This window comes from Canis lupus, chromosome 3, assembly GCF_003254725.2.
Source record: "Canis lupus dingo isolate Sandy chromosome 3, ASM325472v2, whole genome shotgun sequence".
Classification (NCBI taxonomy): Eukaryota; Metazoa; Chordata; class Mammalia; order Carnivora; family Canidae; genus Canis; species Canis lupus.
Window position 1 is genome coordinate 29,317,016 of NC_064245.1, and position 19,007 is coordinate 29,336,022.

The 19,007-nt window shown below is 39.6% G+C and overlaps 1 protein-coding gene across 7 annotated transcripts in view; it reads right to left on the reverse strand.

Moving 5' to 3' along the window:
- The window catches only part of PDE8B (phosphodiesterase 8B), a 265,665-nt gene that overhangs the window by 122,932 nt on the left and 123,726 nt on the right, over positions 1 to 19,007 (reverse strand). For all 7 annotated transcript variants that reach the window (XM_035714326.2, XM_035714325.2, XM_035714324.2 and 4 more), the window contains exons 3-4: positions 5,486 to 5,676; positions 2,228 to 2,287 (exon numbers count right to left, since the gene is read on the reverse strand). In XM_035714326.2, coding sequence (XP_035570219.1) covers positions 2,228 to 2,287; positions 5,486 to 5,676 — 251 coding nt within the window. The remainder of the gene's footprint in view (positions 1 to 2,227; positions 2,288 to 5,485; positions 5,677 to 19,007) is intronic.

The window sequence follows — 19,007 nt, forward strand, 5'->3', positions numbered from 1 at the left end:
CATGGCTTTTGCTCCAACTGTGGCTTCCTGACCAGCATGTTCTGCCTTCCGGGATGTATCTGCCTTCCGGGCTCTACAGCTGCCTTCCAGATGCAAAAAGAACACCAACAGTAGAGAAAACTCTAGCAGTGTGCCTGAAAGCATCACCACAGGTACACATGAGTGGCCATTTCCAAAGTTGGGCTGTCCTTGAAAGTTCCACCAAATGGATGGGACAAGGCAGGTGCAATGTTCATTCCAGAGACCATTCTGTCCATTATGCTGCCCCCAAACCTTTTGGAAGCCTAACTGGAACCCCAAGACCTGGCTGGGTCCAACTCTCAATGTGAGTAAGACAACTGGCACTTTGGCTAAATGGAAAAGAAGGGTCATCAGGAACGCTGAGTTAGAAGGGAAAAAGAGGAAAAAACAGATCATCGTCCCTCATTTCATGGGAACGTTTCCTACACTGAGCCTACAGCTGGGTCTCAGAAATTCAATTTGAGTACAATGTCTTATCCTGAAGACATGCTGTAGTTGTGCTTCCATCATTAAGAGAGAAATGGTGTCCCTGAGGTAGCCAGCAAGTAATATGGAGTATATACCTTGGAAAACAGAGAAGGAAAATGAAATAAAAGATATTGGGTGGAGGACCAGGTAAAGAACAGGAAGAGAAATCTTGGTGCTTGTCTGTGGTATTGTGTATAGCTCACACCTTCCCTATGGGGGCAAAGCAGTCCTCCTCACTTTTCTACTCAGGAACTCCAGGCTCTACCTTCTTCAAATGATAAATGAGGAAGGGCACAAAAAGAATCTGAAGGTGTTAGTAACATTCTGTTTCATAAGTGGGGTTGTACAAACTCAGTATTTATTTTATTATTGTTCTATATCTATATAAAATATTTTATTATAAAAATAGGGGGGGAAAGAGTGGAAAATAACAAGCCATAGCAATTCATTATTTGTCAAGGATTAGTAAGCATTTTTGCTATGTGATTAGGAAAAAAAAAAAAAAAAACTGTTTCACTTTTGGGTCCACGGAATGAGCCAGCCTGGGAGGATATGGCATGTGGCCTGGTCTACCCCCAGTAGCCATGCACAGGACTTGGATACCCTACTAACACCTCACAGTACCCAGAAGACAAAATACAAGCAAGGGGATGAGGAAGCTGAACACACCTTGGTCCCCCTCACTCACTTCCCTTGAGGCCTCATGTCCCACCAGGATAATGAAGCGGTATGAAACCAACGGGAACACTTTTCCTCCTTTCCTTGGCCCAGCGCCCATTGTAGGAATCAGGTGAAGAAACACAGACCCAAGGAATAATAGCTAAGGAATAGTCTTTGAGTAGGGTAAAACTCTGAAGCCATGATTTCCTCCAGTACGAATATGGCTTTGGAATGCAATATTTCAAATCTCCCTTGGGCCAGGCTTGCCTGAGGGGAGACCTGAACTTTCCTGTCTCTGTGGCTGGCTTGTCACAGAATCGGTGCCAGGTGCCACAATGGGGCTGAGTCCAGTAGGTCTACGTCCTTATCAAGGTATATACTCCATATTACTTGCTGGCCTTCTTCTCTCTGGCATGAAGGATGGCCATTAAACAAATACAAATTATGATTCTGCAAGAATTCCAATGATTGTAGCTTGTACAAACAACTTTTCCTTTTAGATCTTTCATTATAAGGGGTGGCCATTTCAGACAACAACAAACCCAACAGAGCAGCTTCTCATCCCATAGTTTAATCCTCCTGCTTTGTCACCTTCCAACATTGGCAAACATCCTACCATTCTGCTTCTAGACACAGAACAGTCCTGGCCCAAACTATACAATCCTCTCCTTCCAGTGCATTTAGTGCTTCATCATGCTCATGCTGTAATTATTTTTTTCTTTAGTGAAAAACAAGCAGGCTCCCACATCTTCTCTTCAAAGAAAAAAGATAAGTAAGGACTAACTCTCTCCAGACACCTCCCTCAGATTTTCCCTCCATTTCTAGCATGTGATGAGTACAGTACCTCTTTCTTCCTCAGGTGTACTAGTATGGGTTAATAGCAATTAATCTAGGGAGAAATCTAAATATTTCCAGAAACTTGCAAAACCAATAACACCCCCACAAAGCGAGATCTCAGGTTGGTGCTGTGGGGCCAAGGGCATGCCCGCTGCTCTGCTGGCTCAAAGACTAGATTCCATGAGACAGATGTTTCAGAATGAACAGTACTAATCCCAGCTGGGGATGAACGTGAGCTTACGCTTGTGAAACCACCGCAAGGATCACCGTGTGCTCGGAAGGATTGGTGGCCCGAATCGACCTGCAACGAGAAGGCTCCGAGTCAAACCAGGTGATCTGGGCTTTGGGACAATGAATGAATGCAGAATTTCACATTGAAAATGGCACAAAACCCAATCTTCCCCTCAAGAGAAAGTCTGAAAACACATGAAGACAATGAAGAAAGATGCCCTTTGTAGATTAGGACAATCTCTTTGTTTTCCTTTAAAAAAAAAACAAAAACAAACAAACAAACAAAAAACTTCTTTTTTAACGCCTGGGCAGTTGTCCAATGGGTCAGAGCTGCCAATTTTCCACTTCAAAAACTGGCAAATTCCACTTACATTCCATGTTTTCTGACTGAAATTCCACTCTCCAAAGAAACTGGCAGTCCTACAGTTCTCCAGTTATCAGTTTGTACTTAGGGAGCTAATTGTATTGGATCTTTTTTCTTTTAAAATAGTGGAGAGCTCAGAAGGATGACCTTATAACTCAGTCACTGGCAGCTGGACACACTAATTCAGGCTGAAACCTGTAAGAGTGGTACAAAGAGCCACCTCATTTTGGGAGGTTGTTCTGTTGTTTGTGCTCAGATGCTTTTAACAACTGGGTCATGAACTAAAGCTGGGAAACACTGCACTGCAGCCACTGTCACGGTTGTGTCTTTTACTCCATAGGAATTTAACAGGATTAGAATATGTAAGGATATAGAATTTTGAGGTCTGTGTATCTTCTTACAACATGTGCTATTGTATGCTGCAGCTCAGATTCTGAATCATCCTGGTCAGGGCTCGTGAACTGGATGAACTATTAATAAAGGGCCACATACTTGAATCTGAGTACAAATAAGCATGCTTGTTTTGACCCATCTCCTCAGTCTGGACTCTGTTTATTTTGAGATCCCTGGGAAGAGAACCATCATCTCCAAGAACAGAAGGCTCAAGGCTGCTCCCGGGTAATTTGTGAAACAACGTGTATTTGTTGATTTTTCTAGCTATTGGCATTTCAGCTTTTCTGTGCTTCAACATGTCTGTACTACTGCTCCCCTACAAAAAGCCAGCTTGTACAGCTTCATTTCCTTCAACTCTCAAATTTCCCGTCCTTTCTCAAAAAGGTACTTTGCCAATTTCCTATTCCTTGAGACCTCACTCTGTTCAGGGTGGGGTGTGAGGAAGGCTCAGGGAAGTGACCAGCTCTTATGGGCAGTAACAGTTCCCCTGGTAGGTAAATGGTATTTGAACAAACTCCCTAAGTTCAATGCCTTAACTCACTGTGGGACTAGAGGAGTAACTCAAGCCCCCTTTTGAATGCTAGCACAGACTACTTCCAATTCAACCAGCCCACAGCACAGGTCTTGGTAAGATCAAGATACAATTTTTTTCTACCTAAGAGCCAGTTGAATTCTCAGCAGAAATACCAGTTACCATCTAATGAAAAAAACCACATAGTCAGAGGTATGCCCTACTCTCTAAGGCAAATACTAAGCACTTCTCACCTTTGTACAGCCTCTTCCACCACAGTGAGATGTCAAGGCTATAGTGCTAGGCTGTGTTCTAGGAGGTGAGCCTCAAGAGGCTCAAACACTGTTACGAACATAACTGGGCTGGAGCCCATGCTCCCTTAGCTTCTTCTGAAACTGGCTTCCATTTTTGAGGTTGCTCCCTGCTGCTTATCTCTTCTTTCTCATTCCTCCAAAGGAACTGGTATGGTCAGGGAGACCCGGACCTCTTCCTGGTTGAGAGGACAAAGAGGGACTGGAATAGGTGGGGCAAAGGTGTAAGGAAGCATGTTAAGCCAAGGTCCAGTCTAGCTCAAAAATCCAGGATCTTGGACCATGGATGACAACAAAGAATGTACATCTGCCAGGAGTGGGTCCCTAACTCATCTTAGGGGGACATGTACTGGAAGCCATGCATTCAGGAATCTGGTTGCCCTTAACATAAGCAGTAACAGTCAGCAAGTACACTCCCAGATATACAGCCTGGCTTCTGATCTACACAGGTCCCCCATAGGAATACATTTATTAGATAGCAAAACTAAATTTCTTTATATTCAAGGAAGGTTACAAAGCTTTATCTGCTTAATTTCATCTTTATCTGAAGAAGAAATTTTTCTTTTTTACACCTGAAGCTGGTCTTAAATCATTCCATGTATGCACAAAGGATTGTGGTGTTACTACTATAAAATCATGTAAGAAAATTAAGTGAAGGCCAAGGAAAAGTAGATCTAGTTGTAAAGGACCAAATTCTTTCCTGTAGATCGCTTAAAAAGAAAACAATATTTCTTAATACTGAAAGTATCACCCCAATATTTTGACATATATATATATATATATATAATAAAAAAAGGAAAATATTTCTATCCAGAACAATAAGCTTATTTGAGACCAGTAAGACGTTTTAAAATAGGTTCTGTATGAAAAATTCTTCTTTGGGAAACTGAAAATGATCAAAGAATAACAAGGCGATGCCTATGATGAGAAACATCTCTTAATCCAATCATTTCTTGTCAGGGTGCCAAAGGATCTAAGAAGCCACTTCCCTACCTTTCATTTCACTTACTAATATTCAAGAAAATTCCAGCTCCATATGTAATTGGAGTCTGTGTTGGTCTAGCATTTAATTAGTGACCTCTTGCTGTCTAGCTTCAAAGCATATGAGTGCATTTATTTATGAATAGGCATGCATTTTCCCCCCTGGAGTATAAGCGTTCCTGTAAACAAGGGGGGAGTTTGGATCCCTGGAAGCCTTTCTGCTGCAGTAAAGTGGCTTGCCTTTGCTCCACGACTGCTATAGGATCTACCCATCTGTGTCAGGAAGAGAAAAATGTATATTTCACACATTTCTGATGTTCATTTTGGGACAGAATAATTAAGATTAAAATATCTGGTTTAAATCCATACCATATCTGTATAATAAGAACTGTGTGAATTTTAATGTCTCTTGTGTGTGTGCGTGGAATATGAGCAATACTTCGGGGGGAAAAATACCTTGACATTTTTAGACACACCAAGCTCACACCTCTAAATTCACTGGAACTCAAATGTGGAAAAACAGAAAAGGTGAGATAAATCCATAGGAGGAGCTACAGCTTTCAGCACAGAAATCTGCATATACTGCTTAGAAACATCAACACATATTTCAGAAATACTTGGGATTGGAACTAAAGACATCTGTAAGTGACTTTCATTTTAAGCTATTAAGTGAACATTTAAGGAGCATGTTATATTTAGGGAAGGTACCTGCACACCGCCTCTGCGTCAAAGTTTTGAGTTTGTCTGTGATCTATTACAATAATTTCATGATGTTTATCTAGAAAGCATTCGAGGGCTGACTCCGGAGTCCGAGCAATATTGCATCTATAACCAGCTCTGTCACAGGCCCACCAGAATCCATCACTCTGACTATCTTCCTTTGCAAAGATCAGCAAAACCTGAAATACACACAGAAAAGTGTCTTATAAGCAATCATCATCCTTACAGATTATATTACAAACAACCCTACAGTATACTGGTTAAAAATGCAGCATCTAGAGTTGAACTACCCGAGTTCAAATCCCAGCTCCTTCAACTGGTACCAGTGTGTCTTTGAATAATGTATTTCATCTCTTTGTATTTCATCTCCACGGTCAGATGTGCCACACTAGCTCATCGTGAGACCTGCATGAGCCCCGGGGTGGCGCTCAATCACTCTGGTAGCGGCTGTTACTCATTTTTAATTTCCCAATTGGCTTTGTTGTTAAATACATTAAGCAGTGACGTTATTAACAGGATCATTAATACAGCTTAGACTATGGTTTTCACATACACATGTTCAATTCCAGAATAGGTGGTATTGACCTCCCAGTACCTGGAGTCCAACTCTCTAATCTTAGCAGTTAGATCCCTATAAAGACACCCAACCAGTGGTGGAATCTGGAAAGAATGACCATGCAACAAGAAGCTGATGGAGCTGAATTGAGGAAAACTTGTCTCTTTTTGCCTCACTGAGAAGTATAGCCACTGGAAGGAGGTAGCAGGACTTCACCCTGGCTCCCTCACCAGCCCCTGGACTCCAGCACTCAAAGCAGCCTTACCACCACTTAAATTTATTTATTTATTTGTTTGATCACGGTCTATCTTCTCCACTGGCATGAGCTTCAGGACACAAAGACCTGCTTGCCTTGTTCCCAATTACTCCCACCCCTGTGCCCAGCACCAAGCTGGCACTTACTAGCTGCTCAATAAATATCTGGTGAGTTAAAAGTAAACTACCTTTAGAGTTTCCTGCAAAATGCAAAAGGGTTTTGCTATTATTAGAAGTAAGAGGTCCAACAGAAACACATTATTATCTCAAGATATGGATAAGACATTGAATGTACTTCAGCATCCACCTCTATAAACCCTTTAAACAATAATTAGCAACAAAAGGGTTTTTTTCCCTCAACATGAAAAGTCTTTAAGCCAATAACCAGTATCATTCTTGATGATCAAATATAAAATGTGTTTCACTTAAATTCAGAAAGACAAATTGTCCAACCATTACCATTACATTAAAAAAGTTTTTTTTTAATAATTGAAAATTGGCAATAGACTGAAAAACAGACACAATAGTAATAGTAAACCTAATGCATCTACCACTTAGCTTCTGCAATAACCAACTCTGGGCCAATCTGGCTTCATTTCTATCTCTGCTCACTTTTTGACTCTTGGGTTAGTTTGCAGCAAAGCCCCACATATCACATCATTTCAACCATATGAATCTGTTGAAGATAAAGACTGTTCAAAAGAAGAAAGCCACAGTGCCGGCATCTCATACCTAAACCTCCCCAATAGCTCCTTTTTTTATATATATGATTTTTTTTAAAGTAAGCTGTGTTTCTTTTTTTTTTTTAATTTTTATTTATTTTATGATAGTCACATCCCCAATAGCTCCTTAACATTGTTACTTATCTGAATGTATCATGAACGTCACTTTGTTTTACACTGTTTAAAGCATTTCCTGCTTTCCCAAATGCCATGTTTCCATAAGAGATAGAATATTTTTCAAGAGGATTTTGCCATTTTCTTCTTTGTACATGGCTTGAAATCACACCCTAGTAACACCTAAGGCAGCCATACTTATTAAGAGCTCACTCCGGGCCAGGCTCTATCACTCCTCAGTCCAGAGTCTCCTGTATGTTGCTGACCACAGAGGTACTTCCAGGAAGAAGTGGGATGGTGGCTCTTCCAAGAGATATGAAGAGCACAGCTTGTGGATCTGATAATGAAGAGAAAGCCTTCAAACAAAGCTATTAAGGAGACAGCTCTGGTGAAAAAGTCAAGTAGAATAAATTGCTTTGTGTGTAAAAGCAGTAGCCCTCTCCCTGGGTAGCTGTGCTATTAATACGAAAATCTCCATATAATACAGAATGTTAGAAGTGGAGGTGCCTGGGTGGTCAGTGGTTGAGTGTCTGCCTTTGACTCAGGTTGTGATTCAGAGTCCTGGGGTGGAGTCCTGCATCAGGCCACCCCGCAATGAGCCTGCTTCTCCCTCTGCCTCTCTCGCCAGGTCTCTCATGAACAAATAAAATCTTAAAATAAACAAACAAACAATGTTAGAAGTGGTGAGTGCTACTCAGGAGGAGGATCTAAGCGGGAGCAAGAGTGGGTGCTGGTAGCGACAGTTAGTTAAATAGGCCTCACTGACAAAGTAACACATGCACAAATGCCTGAAGTAAACGAACAGGAAGCCAAGTTGATATTTGAAGGGAAAGCATTTCCAGCAGAAGGAATGGCTCCATTGGCCCCTACAGTGGGACGTGTGCCTGGTGTGTTCGAGAAAGTGTGAGAAAGCCAGTGTGACAGAAGGAATGGTGAGAGGAAAAGTCTAGTTCACAGCAGAGGGTTACATCAAGGTAAGTCCATTTGAGGAACTTAAACCAGATTTCATGTGAGAACTCACACAACTGACTCAAAGTGAGAAACTATTAATCATGTATTGTTATTTTCTATAGTTTTGATGCTTTGACATCTAGGGGCTTACTAACCCTAGGGAGACTGTGCCTTCTGAGGGGGGCCCAATTTGTAGAGCTAGCAGAAGACTTGCCTAGGAAAGCACCCTTCAAATGCAAACCAATGCAAAGCCCCTACTCCTGCTACATCTTTTTTTTTTTTTTTCCTGCTACATCTTTTATCACACTTTAATGCATGGAACCACTATCCACCTGCCCTAATCACTCCAGGGCCAAGTACTAAGCAACTAGAGACAATGCTATATATACCCCAGATTCCCTGGAAATGATTCATACTAGCCAAACCTGCTTGGCCTCCCTTACCCATTCCTTTCCACAGAAGCTCCCAAATATGAGAGGCTCTTGCCCATATTTTCCCTTTGCTCTCTCTGCCTCCTGACCAGCCCTGGCGCTATGTGTGTGGTTCTTCATGGCAAGATGTGGTCCCTCCTCTGAGTGACAGACTGTTTAATCATATTCCTTTCCTGATCTGTTGGCCTCACCATACCTGAATAATAAAATCTACTTTTTAAAACAGGGCTATTTCTTCTTCTTCTTCTTCTTCTTCTTCTTCTTCTTCTTCTTCTTCTTCTTCTTCTTCTTCTTCTTTTTTTTTAACAGGACTATTTCTATTATAAAAGCACTCGTGAGAGAATTTCTTTGGGTGGTGTTTAAAATTCTTCCCATTTAAGGGTGACGTATGGAAATTTTAAATTTCTATATTATACACCTGAAACTAATATAACATTGTATGTTAACTAACTGGAATTAAAATCAAAACTTAAAATTCTTCACGTTTGTTTTTAAAAATCAGAAAAACTAGTTTTCAATAATGTAACTCCTAAGTGAAAAAATCTACAGGAATAGGGGCATCTGGGTGGATCAGTGGTTGAGCGTCTGCCTTCTGCTCAGGGTGTGATCCCAGGGTCCTGGGATTGAGTACCACATTGAGCTCCTTGCAGGGAGCCTACTGCTCCTCTGCCTATGTCTCTGCCTCTCTCTCCCCATGTCTCTCATGAATACATTAAATCTTAAAGAAAACCTACAGGAATAAAAATATATGCATTTTAGAGTAAAGTACTATAGTAATTGCCTTTTTTGGATGTATGCCTATCTCAAACATTTTACCTTTTCTAGGAAAGTGACAGGCCCAAATAACCAGGCTTGGACTCTCCATCCCTATCTCCCAGCACAGCTGGGCTAATGATACTGTTAACAGAAATTTGGAATTTGAACAAAAGAGACACTAAGGCAGGGAACTGAAACCTGTGGCTCAGTAATAGAGATAGTAAAAAGCCTTCAACTCCTGCTGTCAAAGTACTTAGAGATGGCTCACTGCCACACTTTGTAAGCCACAGCTTCTCAACTGCTCTTGAATTCTGCAAGGAAAAAAAAAATTTCACAGATATGGTTGTTTTGGGGTTTTTTTTAAGATTTTATTTATTTGAGATAGAGCATGAGCTGGGGGAAGAAGTAGAGGGAGAGGGAGAAGCAGACTCCCTGCTGAGCAGGGAGCCCAACATGGGGCTTGAACCTAGGACCCCAAATCATGATCTGAGCTAAAGGTAAATGTTTAACTGACTGAGCCACCCAGACATCCCACAAATGTGTTTTTTAATTCGTTTATTTACTTGGTTGTATAAGGCAACTCTTACTTAAAACCAAAGAACAAAACCAAAAAGACCTTTAGCACTACAGTTCCTCTCTGTACTTTACTTCCTAATTACCATTATATAGTCTGTTAGAGGTGGCCACTTTTAAATATTTATTGACCATTCACTGAGGTAACTCTCAAAATTTCAGAAAATATACTTTAAAAATCAGTATTAAAGACATATAAATGAATTTGATTTGTGAATAATACCAGACCCTTTTATTTGCTCTACATAACACATAAAATATTCATTCAAAGAGTAGTAGTTATAATCTATCAGATAAGAACTGGTAGTAAAAAGCTGATAGGGATAGACAGTCTAGTCTCCAATCCTAGGAAGCAAGCAGATGAGACTGTCAGGTAAAGATAAACACAATAAATGTACTGAGTGGTGACCACACTGGAGTATGGGCATGACACTAAGACAAGACTCTAGGTTAGGGGAATGGGCAGAAGGAAAAAATTTTGTTAGATTGATCTAACTGCACCGTCATAAACACATCAAAATTGTAGAAGATCTGTTCCAGGGTGAAGCCGGGGACAATGAGGCAATACCTTCCTTCTGGTACAGATCTGGGTTTACTTGGGAACAGTCTAGGAACTGTAGTATAGGCAGAAGAACAGAAGTACAGGCAATCCTTGCTTCCCATGGAGGGGCCAGACTCTAAAAACAACCACAAAAGGCTATCTTAATGATGGTAAAAATGACCATTCTGGGACCTTGGAAATACTTTCCAAACATGAAAAATTTGTGTTGGTTAATAATCACATAATTAAATAAAGTAAAACATTTTTCAGGACACTGTAAATTAAAACATTAGCAACACTGAAAATCAAAATGTTTTCTTTTTACAAAAAACTAAGGGTAGCTTTAATAGTATATACCTTCTCTGAATTAGATAAATTAGGATACAGAGTGAGCATCTTTTCTATGCCTTGGTGCATTATAAAACCCTAAGCCTACTTCAGCTTCCAATATTTGATCCAATATTTTGTCCTTCCCAATTTCAATGTCATGAAATATCCCCTGAGTTCCATTCATTAACATATAGGTTTTTTATTGGTGCCACTTTCTCTGTGACATTTCATTCTTTTCACCACAATCACTTTCCTCACTGATTTTGATCATCATGGCAAGTTGAACTACATTTGGCTGTAGATCTAGATACCCCAACGTGACAGTGGAACATTCACACTGTCTGCTATCTCTTCTCTAACCTCATTTACTTTCAAACTTCAACTTCCCTCTGGCAGTATAACTTCCATTTCTTTGAAGCACTTTCATCTCTGTTGGCTAATTCCCTCTTTCAATGATCTATTGCCATGAGAGAGAACAGATGGCAATAGCTATACACTTTGCTGTCTGTGCTTGAATGGAAGAACAGGGAGCAAAGACCAATTGTGAAGACTAAAAAAGGTGATGTGATTGATTACTGATTGAGACACACAGCTGTTATTTCCATAGTGGTGTGTGGACTCACATGCTAGCAACAGAATCCATATTTACTGCAATTACTCAGAATACCAATGTAATTGTAATCTAAAACATAGGGCAGCCCGGGTAGCTCAACGGTTTAGCGCCCCTTTGGCCCAGGGCGTGATCCTGGAGACCCTGGATTGAGTCCCATGTCAGGCTCCCTGCCTGGAGCCTGTTTCTCCCTCTGCCTGCCTCTCCTCTCTCTCTGTCTCTCATGAATCAATCAATCAATCTTTTAAAAAAAGTAAAACATGTTGTTGGGATCTGGTATGATTTATCTCAACTCTGAAATCTGCACACAATAAAACTGTACAAAGCAAAGGCTACCTGTACTGCTTTTCAAATGTAACTATTAAGAACCCAAACTCCATACAGGGCCTCCCTCCTTTGGCAGAGAGTATGCTACCTGAACCTTCTTAGAGCCACAGTGTTTTATTCATCCCTCCATCCGAGCTAGATAAGGGCTAATGCAGGGTAGAGCTAAGAGAATCAAGTGCTTGGGTCTGGCATGAGCAGCTGCAAAGGGGTAACACAGACCACAGGTAATTAGGGTATATGTGGGGGTGTCCTAGTGGCAATGACAAGAACAGAGGCCAGGACTATCCAGACTCCAGAGCAGGAAGAAACTCTGGAGGTGATCTATCACTCCTCACTCCACAGATGAAGACAGCACCTTCCCAAAGTCAAGCAGCAACAGAGCTGGACCCCCATCTCCTAACTCCTCCTTCAGTGAGCTTTCCAAGGCTCCAGTGGTATTCTCTTGCTTTGCTGGAAATCCTTATAGCCATTCCTTTGACAAGTTTAATCAACAAATGCTTAAAAGTACCTTTGAGGAGAGCAATAACTGGTCTTGGATAGTCAAACTAGAAGGTAACTATTTTCTCTGGTGAAGGCTAATTATGAAAAACATGAAGGTAAAACTAACTTTTCCTCAACCTGGGGAACACAAACCTTCATTATTAGTATTTTTCATCAGTAAGAATGGCTCAACGCATCTCCAAACGCATTCCCAATATATACTATTATGCATCAATTTTCAAAATACTTGGTTTGGCTTTAAGCAAAAACTTGTTAACAAAGAGATTCTAAAATAGACCACATGTGTAGATTATATTAGTTGTATGTACACACTAAACCACTGCCAATCTAAGAGGAGGGACAAATTCAGTAGGAACAAATGGTTTGAAAGCTTTCTTTAAAGTGCTGCTAATAACAGCTATGGTTTGACAAGAATTTAAGGGCTAGCCATTATTCCCCAAATGAATGAGACCATATAATGTTTGTCCTTCTCCGATTGGTTTATTTCACTCAGCATAATACCCTCCAGGTCCATCCACATCAAAGCAAATGGTGGGTATTTGTCATTTCTAATGGCTGAGTAATATTCCATTGTATACATAGACCACATCTTCTTTATCCATTCATCTTTCGATATGTTGGCAAATTGAACTCCAATAAAAAAGGGGGGGGGCTACCCATTAGACTGGGAGTACATTAAACACAGGATCTTATTCAATAATCCTTCAGCAATTCTTTGGAGTTGTGAATTATCCTCAATTTGTAGACCTGGAAACAAAGGGCTGGAATGAGGGACGCCTGGGTGGCTCAGTGGTTGAGCATCTGCCTTCCGCTCAGGTTGTGATCCTGGGGTCTCGGGACAGAGTCCATACTGGGCTCCATGCATGGAGCTTGCTTCTCCCTCTGCCTGTGTCTCTGCCTCTCTCTCTCTCTGTGTCTCTCATGAATAAATAAATAAAATCTTTAAAACAAAACAAAAACCCCAAAGAGTTAGAATGGTTAAGAGACTCACCCGTAGCCACATAACTCTCAAGATTTGAACTGAAGTCAGCCTGACTCCATAGCCTGTGTAGTCATGTTAATTTTTTGTTTTTACCCTCTAAAATATGGGATGAAAATTCCTATCAGGTCTGCAGTTCCACGGAACTGGCCGGGATAGGTGGAAGCCATGCCTTGGAAGTACAATTAAGGACACATAGGATGGGAGATGCTGGCTGCAGCAAGTTGCCACATCTAAACACTCAATCATTTCACTTAATATGTAAGGATAGCTCCCCATGAGGCCACATGATCACCAATATTTAACAGTTCCAGAAAATCCATAACCATATAATATGGAAGAATAAAATTTGAAAATGAAGTACTGCCTTGGTAGGAAAAGCTTAGGCCACAGCTCTGAGTATCATTTGTAAATCCAGTTGAAAAGCCCAGTAGGAGTGGCAGGAAGGGGAAGGACAGCACTCTAAGCAAAAACATGTCAATTCTACACACTGAACAAGTAAATATCCTTGAGGCATTGATGAAGAAAAGGCCACTTCATTTTGAAATGTTGATATGAATCTATTGCCTCGTAACATTTCCTCTACTTTTAGTTTTCTTGCCAAAATGGGAAAAGAGGACTTTTACTATGAGTCACAGCCACTCACCCAGGAGAGATGTCCTCTATGATACCGTGGTGCACTTTTCTCCAGCACCCCCACCCATTCCACTTCTCACACTGCTCTTGCCAGTTCATGGAAGGCATGCAGAGCTCCATGTTACAGGTCCTGACATAGGAGCAAGTTCCCCCAAGTGAATATAGAAATGTACCCTCAAAAGCAACCACATCTTTAAGTATTATTATTATCAGCAAGTACCTTCCAAGCCCTAAGGACTCTGGCTGATGTAGCTTATTAACATTTTCAGCATGCCACTACACTAACAATAGGTATTTTTCACCAAGTCGAGGGAAAACAAAAAACAAGTATAAAAGCTCCAGGACACAGTATGATTTTTCTAAGACAGTTGTAGTATCAGTAGCAGAAGCACAGAAACAGTTAACTAGGTATCATTGTCCTTGAAGCTGGAGTATTAGAAATAATAGAACTGACCAAGCAAACCTCTCTGGGGGGCCAGGGAGCACTGCACAGCCTTTCTTCCCTTGTAGCACCTATTATGGAGCCTTGAACAAACAGATGCTCTGTCAATTGTTTTTGGATGGACTGATGAAACTACATTTCCATAAGACCAAGTAGGATTATGACATCCTTAGTTCTAAGTTGAGCTTGCTTTCTTCTTAAAAACTATCTCTCGATTATTTTCCCTCACTCAGAGAGGGACTCTTGACCACTTCGACCTGCTGTCATTTGGGGACAAACTCATGCAATGGGAATCCAGCAGAGTACACAGTAGCACTAGAAACATTCCTTGCACTGGGTGATGAGTTCACAGTATTCATTTGGTTGTGTCATAGCTTACGAGTGCAAGCTAAAAATAAATCCAAAATTATACACCATTGTTTTTCAGTAATGGAGTATAGTAGAGCTATTACTGGGAATTTAATCCTGCCAAGGACTAGGTCATATTTGAGCTGACAAAACACAATATCTTTGAGACTGTTATAAAATTTGACTGGCAAGCATGCATATTAAAAAATTACTTAAGGGTAATCACCATAAAGAAAAAAAGAAACACAATCTATAGTTTAAAACAGAAAAAATTCTGAAAATTGCCAATTTGACATAAAACAAAAATACAAAGAAAAGGTTAAGAAGATAAAAATGTAAAATTAATAATATCAGTAATCACACTCCATGTAACCAGACTGAATTCACTTATAAGACAAAAAAATCAGGGCAGCCCCGGTGGCGCAGTGGTTTATCGCCGCCTGCAGCCTGGGGTGTGATCCTGGAGACTCGGGATCGAGTCCCACGTCAGGCTTCCTGTATGGAGCCTGCTTATCCCTCTGCCTGTGTCTCTGCCCCTCTCTCTCTGTCTCTATGAATAAATAAAATCTTAAAAAAAAAAAGACAAAAAAATCAGAATAGATTTTGGAAAGATAAAAGCTATATGCTGCTTACAGTAGGCATATTTAATATAAAGTTATAAAAGAAAACTGAGAATGATAGAAAAAACATACCAGAAAAATGTTAACCAACAGATAAAACAGACTATAAGGCAGAAGTTTGAAGAGACACCTCATTATAAAAAGGATAGTCACCAAGAATATATAATAATCAAGAATACATAGTAACACCACAGACTCAAAAAATCAGCAAATATCAGCAGATACGGATATTGACATAGCCAATGCCATAGAAATCAGTCAAAAAATTAAGATATAGTTTGAGTAGCATAATTAATAAGGTTGAATTAATTCATGTATATGGGGACACCTGGGTGGCTTAGCGGTTTGGCACCTACCTTTGGTCCAGGGCATGATCCCGGAGTCCTAGGATCAAATCCCACATCGGGCTCCCTGCATGGAGCCTGCTTCTCGCTCTGCCTGTGTCCCTGTCTCTCTCTTTCTGGGTCTCTCATGAATAAATAAAATATTTTTTAAAAATTCATGTATATGTAATCTTCTATTCAAATAGAGATACATCTTTAAAAGCTTTCTGTGGAATTTCAAAATTGATTACATATTGCCCAAACAATTTGCAACAAAGAATCAGTAACAAAGGCATACAAATCAATGGAGGATCACATGGTCTTTTCAACAAATGAAGGTAGCACAACTAGACATCAATATGAGGATAGAATTGTTCATTCTATACCTGAAAATGAACTTGGGATTAATTAGAGATCTAAAATTAATTGTTAAACAATAGTTTCTAGGGGGAAAAAATGACCTAAGAAATCATCTTCTCAACCTGGGAGTAAAGATTCTTAGAATACAAAAAGCAAGAACCTTAAAATAAATGATATATTAGGCTATATTAAAATTAAGTTTTGCTCAAAAGCCAAAGTTAAGAAAATTTATAGAAGAACCAGGTTGGAAGAAATATTCTCAAAATCTGACAAAAGATTTGCCAAAGGAGTATATGAAGAACTACAATTCAATGATGTTGTAAAGCCAATCCAGGAACACTTAGGTTGTTGAGCATCTGTCTTTGGCTCAGGGCATGATCCTGGGGTCCTGGGATCAAGTCCTGCATCAGGCTCCCTGAAGGGAGCCTGCATTTTCCTCTGCCTATGTCTCTGCCTCTCTCTGTGTCTCTCATGAATAAATAAATAATATTTTTTTAAAAAGCCAATCCAATTAAAAGTAAAAAGATTTTGGAAAAAAAAAAAGATTTTGGGACGCCTGGGTAGCTCAATGGTTGAGTGTTTGCCTTCAGCTCATGGTGTTATCCTTGAGTCCTGGGACTGAGTTCCACATGGGCTCCCTGCATGGAGCCTGCTTCTCCCTCTGCCTATGTCTCTGCCTCTCCTACATGTCTCTCATGAATAAATAAATAAAATCTTAAAAAAAAGATTTAACCAAATATTCACAAAAGATAAAATAATGGCCAATAAACCAATAAAGTGGTGAGCGATATCAGGGAAGAATGCAAATTTAATTCACAATAAGATAAAGAGCTAAAATTAAAAGGGTGAAACTCCCAATTATTACCAAGGATTTGTAGTAACCAGAACTGCCATACTGCTTGCAGTATAAAATAGTAGCAACCTGTTTTGAAAGGACATATGGAAGTCTCTTAAAAAAAAAACTAAACACACCATTGTTCTGGAGTTTCTAGCAAAACAATGAGGCAAATAAAATGAAATTAAAGATATTCAGATTGGAAGGGAAGAACTAATGACATGACCTTATATATAGATAATTCTAAAGAATCCACAAAAAACCCCAAGAGCTAATAAAGGAGTTCAACAAGGTTGCAGGATACAAGATAAATAAACAAAAACAAATTATATTTCTATATGCAAGCAATGAAAAACTCCCACCATGAAATTAAGAAAATAATTCCATTCACCAGAGAATCAAAAAGAATAAAATATTTTAGGAATAAAACATCAAAGACACACTAAACACTATAAAACATTACTGAAAGAAGAAAAAATTTTTTAAAAAGGTAAAAAATCCATATGAACTAGGAGACAAAATTGTTAACACTCCCAAAATTGATTTACAAACTTACTGCCATCACTTAGGGGAGTCACAATTCAAAGCACAGCAATTAAGATAGTGTGGTACTGGAAAAGACCTGAGAACCCAGAAATAAATCTTCACAATTACTGTCAGTTGATTTCTACAAACATGCCAAGACAATTCAATGGGGAAAGAATATTCTTTTTAACAAACGGTGCTCTAACAACTCAATATCCACATATGAAAGAATTAAGCCTTATCTCACATCATATGCAAAAATTAACTCAAAATGGACCACAGAGCTAAAACTCCTAGGAAGAAACAAAGCAGTATGTCTTTGTGACCTTACAGTAGGGAATAGACTCTTACATAGAACAGCAAATGGTTGAATAAAGAAAAAATTCATCATGATGCCTATAGCCTGATCCCTCTCAAATAAAGCTTAAAAATACCCAAAAGCAAAGTAGTTATTATAAATGAACACATATGTATGTAGAATAAGTATACAAACACCTAACATAAAAAATTTCCAAGCAGTGATTACTTCTAGGGAGGAGAGGAGAGGACGACAGAGTTTGGGAGAGGTGTGCATGGGAGGGTGTGTGGGGGGAAGTAGAGTGGAAGGTAATTAAGGGTAATCTATTGTTTCTGGGGGGAAAAAAACAACACAAAACCCTTCAACAGTAAAAGTATACTGTAGTATTTGATAAAAGTGGTGTGGCTATACCCATGTACCTTTATGAATATTTGAAATGCTTTACAATTTGAAAAATTACATTTCTAGAAGAATGAGACATTCTTATCATGATCATTAATTTTCCAGTACAGCACAGGGCAAAAATTAAGGTAAATTAAACTAATTGATCTAAAACTCCACTAATCAAGAAATATTCAGGAAATTGCTTTGGGAATAAACACTATTATTAGATCCTTTGTCATTGCCTTTATTCAAAATGGGAAACAAAGTACATGCCCCCAGAATGATTACTGGAATTTTCCACTTGTTTGTATTCTATACAAATAGTTGTGGCTTATGTTTATTTTAGTAAATTCTTTTTTCTTTCTCTACTCCTAAATTTGCTTTCATCCAACTTTCCCAAGCTTAAATCTCTTCCTTTTGTTTTTTCCTTCCCCCAGATTTGTATTTCCTTTCCTAAGCAACAATAAAACATTATTTTCTTTTCCATTTGCTCATAAATCAAACAGTTCATTCCCTTGTTTGGTTTTCTACTTTCAACTACATGCTTAGTTTGCTTGCATTTTTTCTGCATGTTCACTTTTCCCAAGTACAAGACATGCTTCCAGGTGTAAACAAGTTACTTTTTTAATAGGGCTAAGGCTCATTTATTTAGGCCTATCAGGAAGATGTATATGCAGATGAGGATTTAACAATCACCACTTTTTACTTAAAACAGTACACAAACCCCTATGCACATGTTTCACTGAAGGGACCATTGGATGCTGAGGGCTGTAGAGAGGACAGCTGTCAAGTTGCTGCCATTGTTAGAGTGAGGTGAATACCCCAGGCACCCAACCTTCTCTTCCTAGAGCCACAGCCCTCAGTGTTAGGGTCCAGACAACTGCCTGGCTCAGGCCACAGGGGACAAGAAAGGGGAGCTTCTTGTCATCTTGTCAACACAGCCAACAACAGTTGTCATTTATTTAGACAGTCCACTGCCAAGCTGTCTTGTGGGCACTCAGTCGAATTTCATTTAACTCCTAATTCCCCATGAGAGAGAGGAATTATCTCTACTTTACTGACAGGGCACTGGGTAGAGAAGTCAAGCAATACA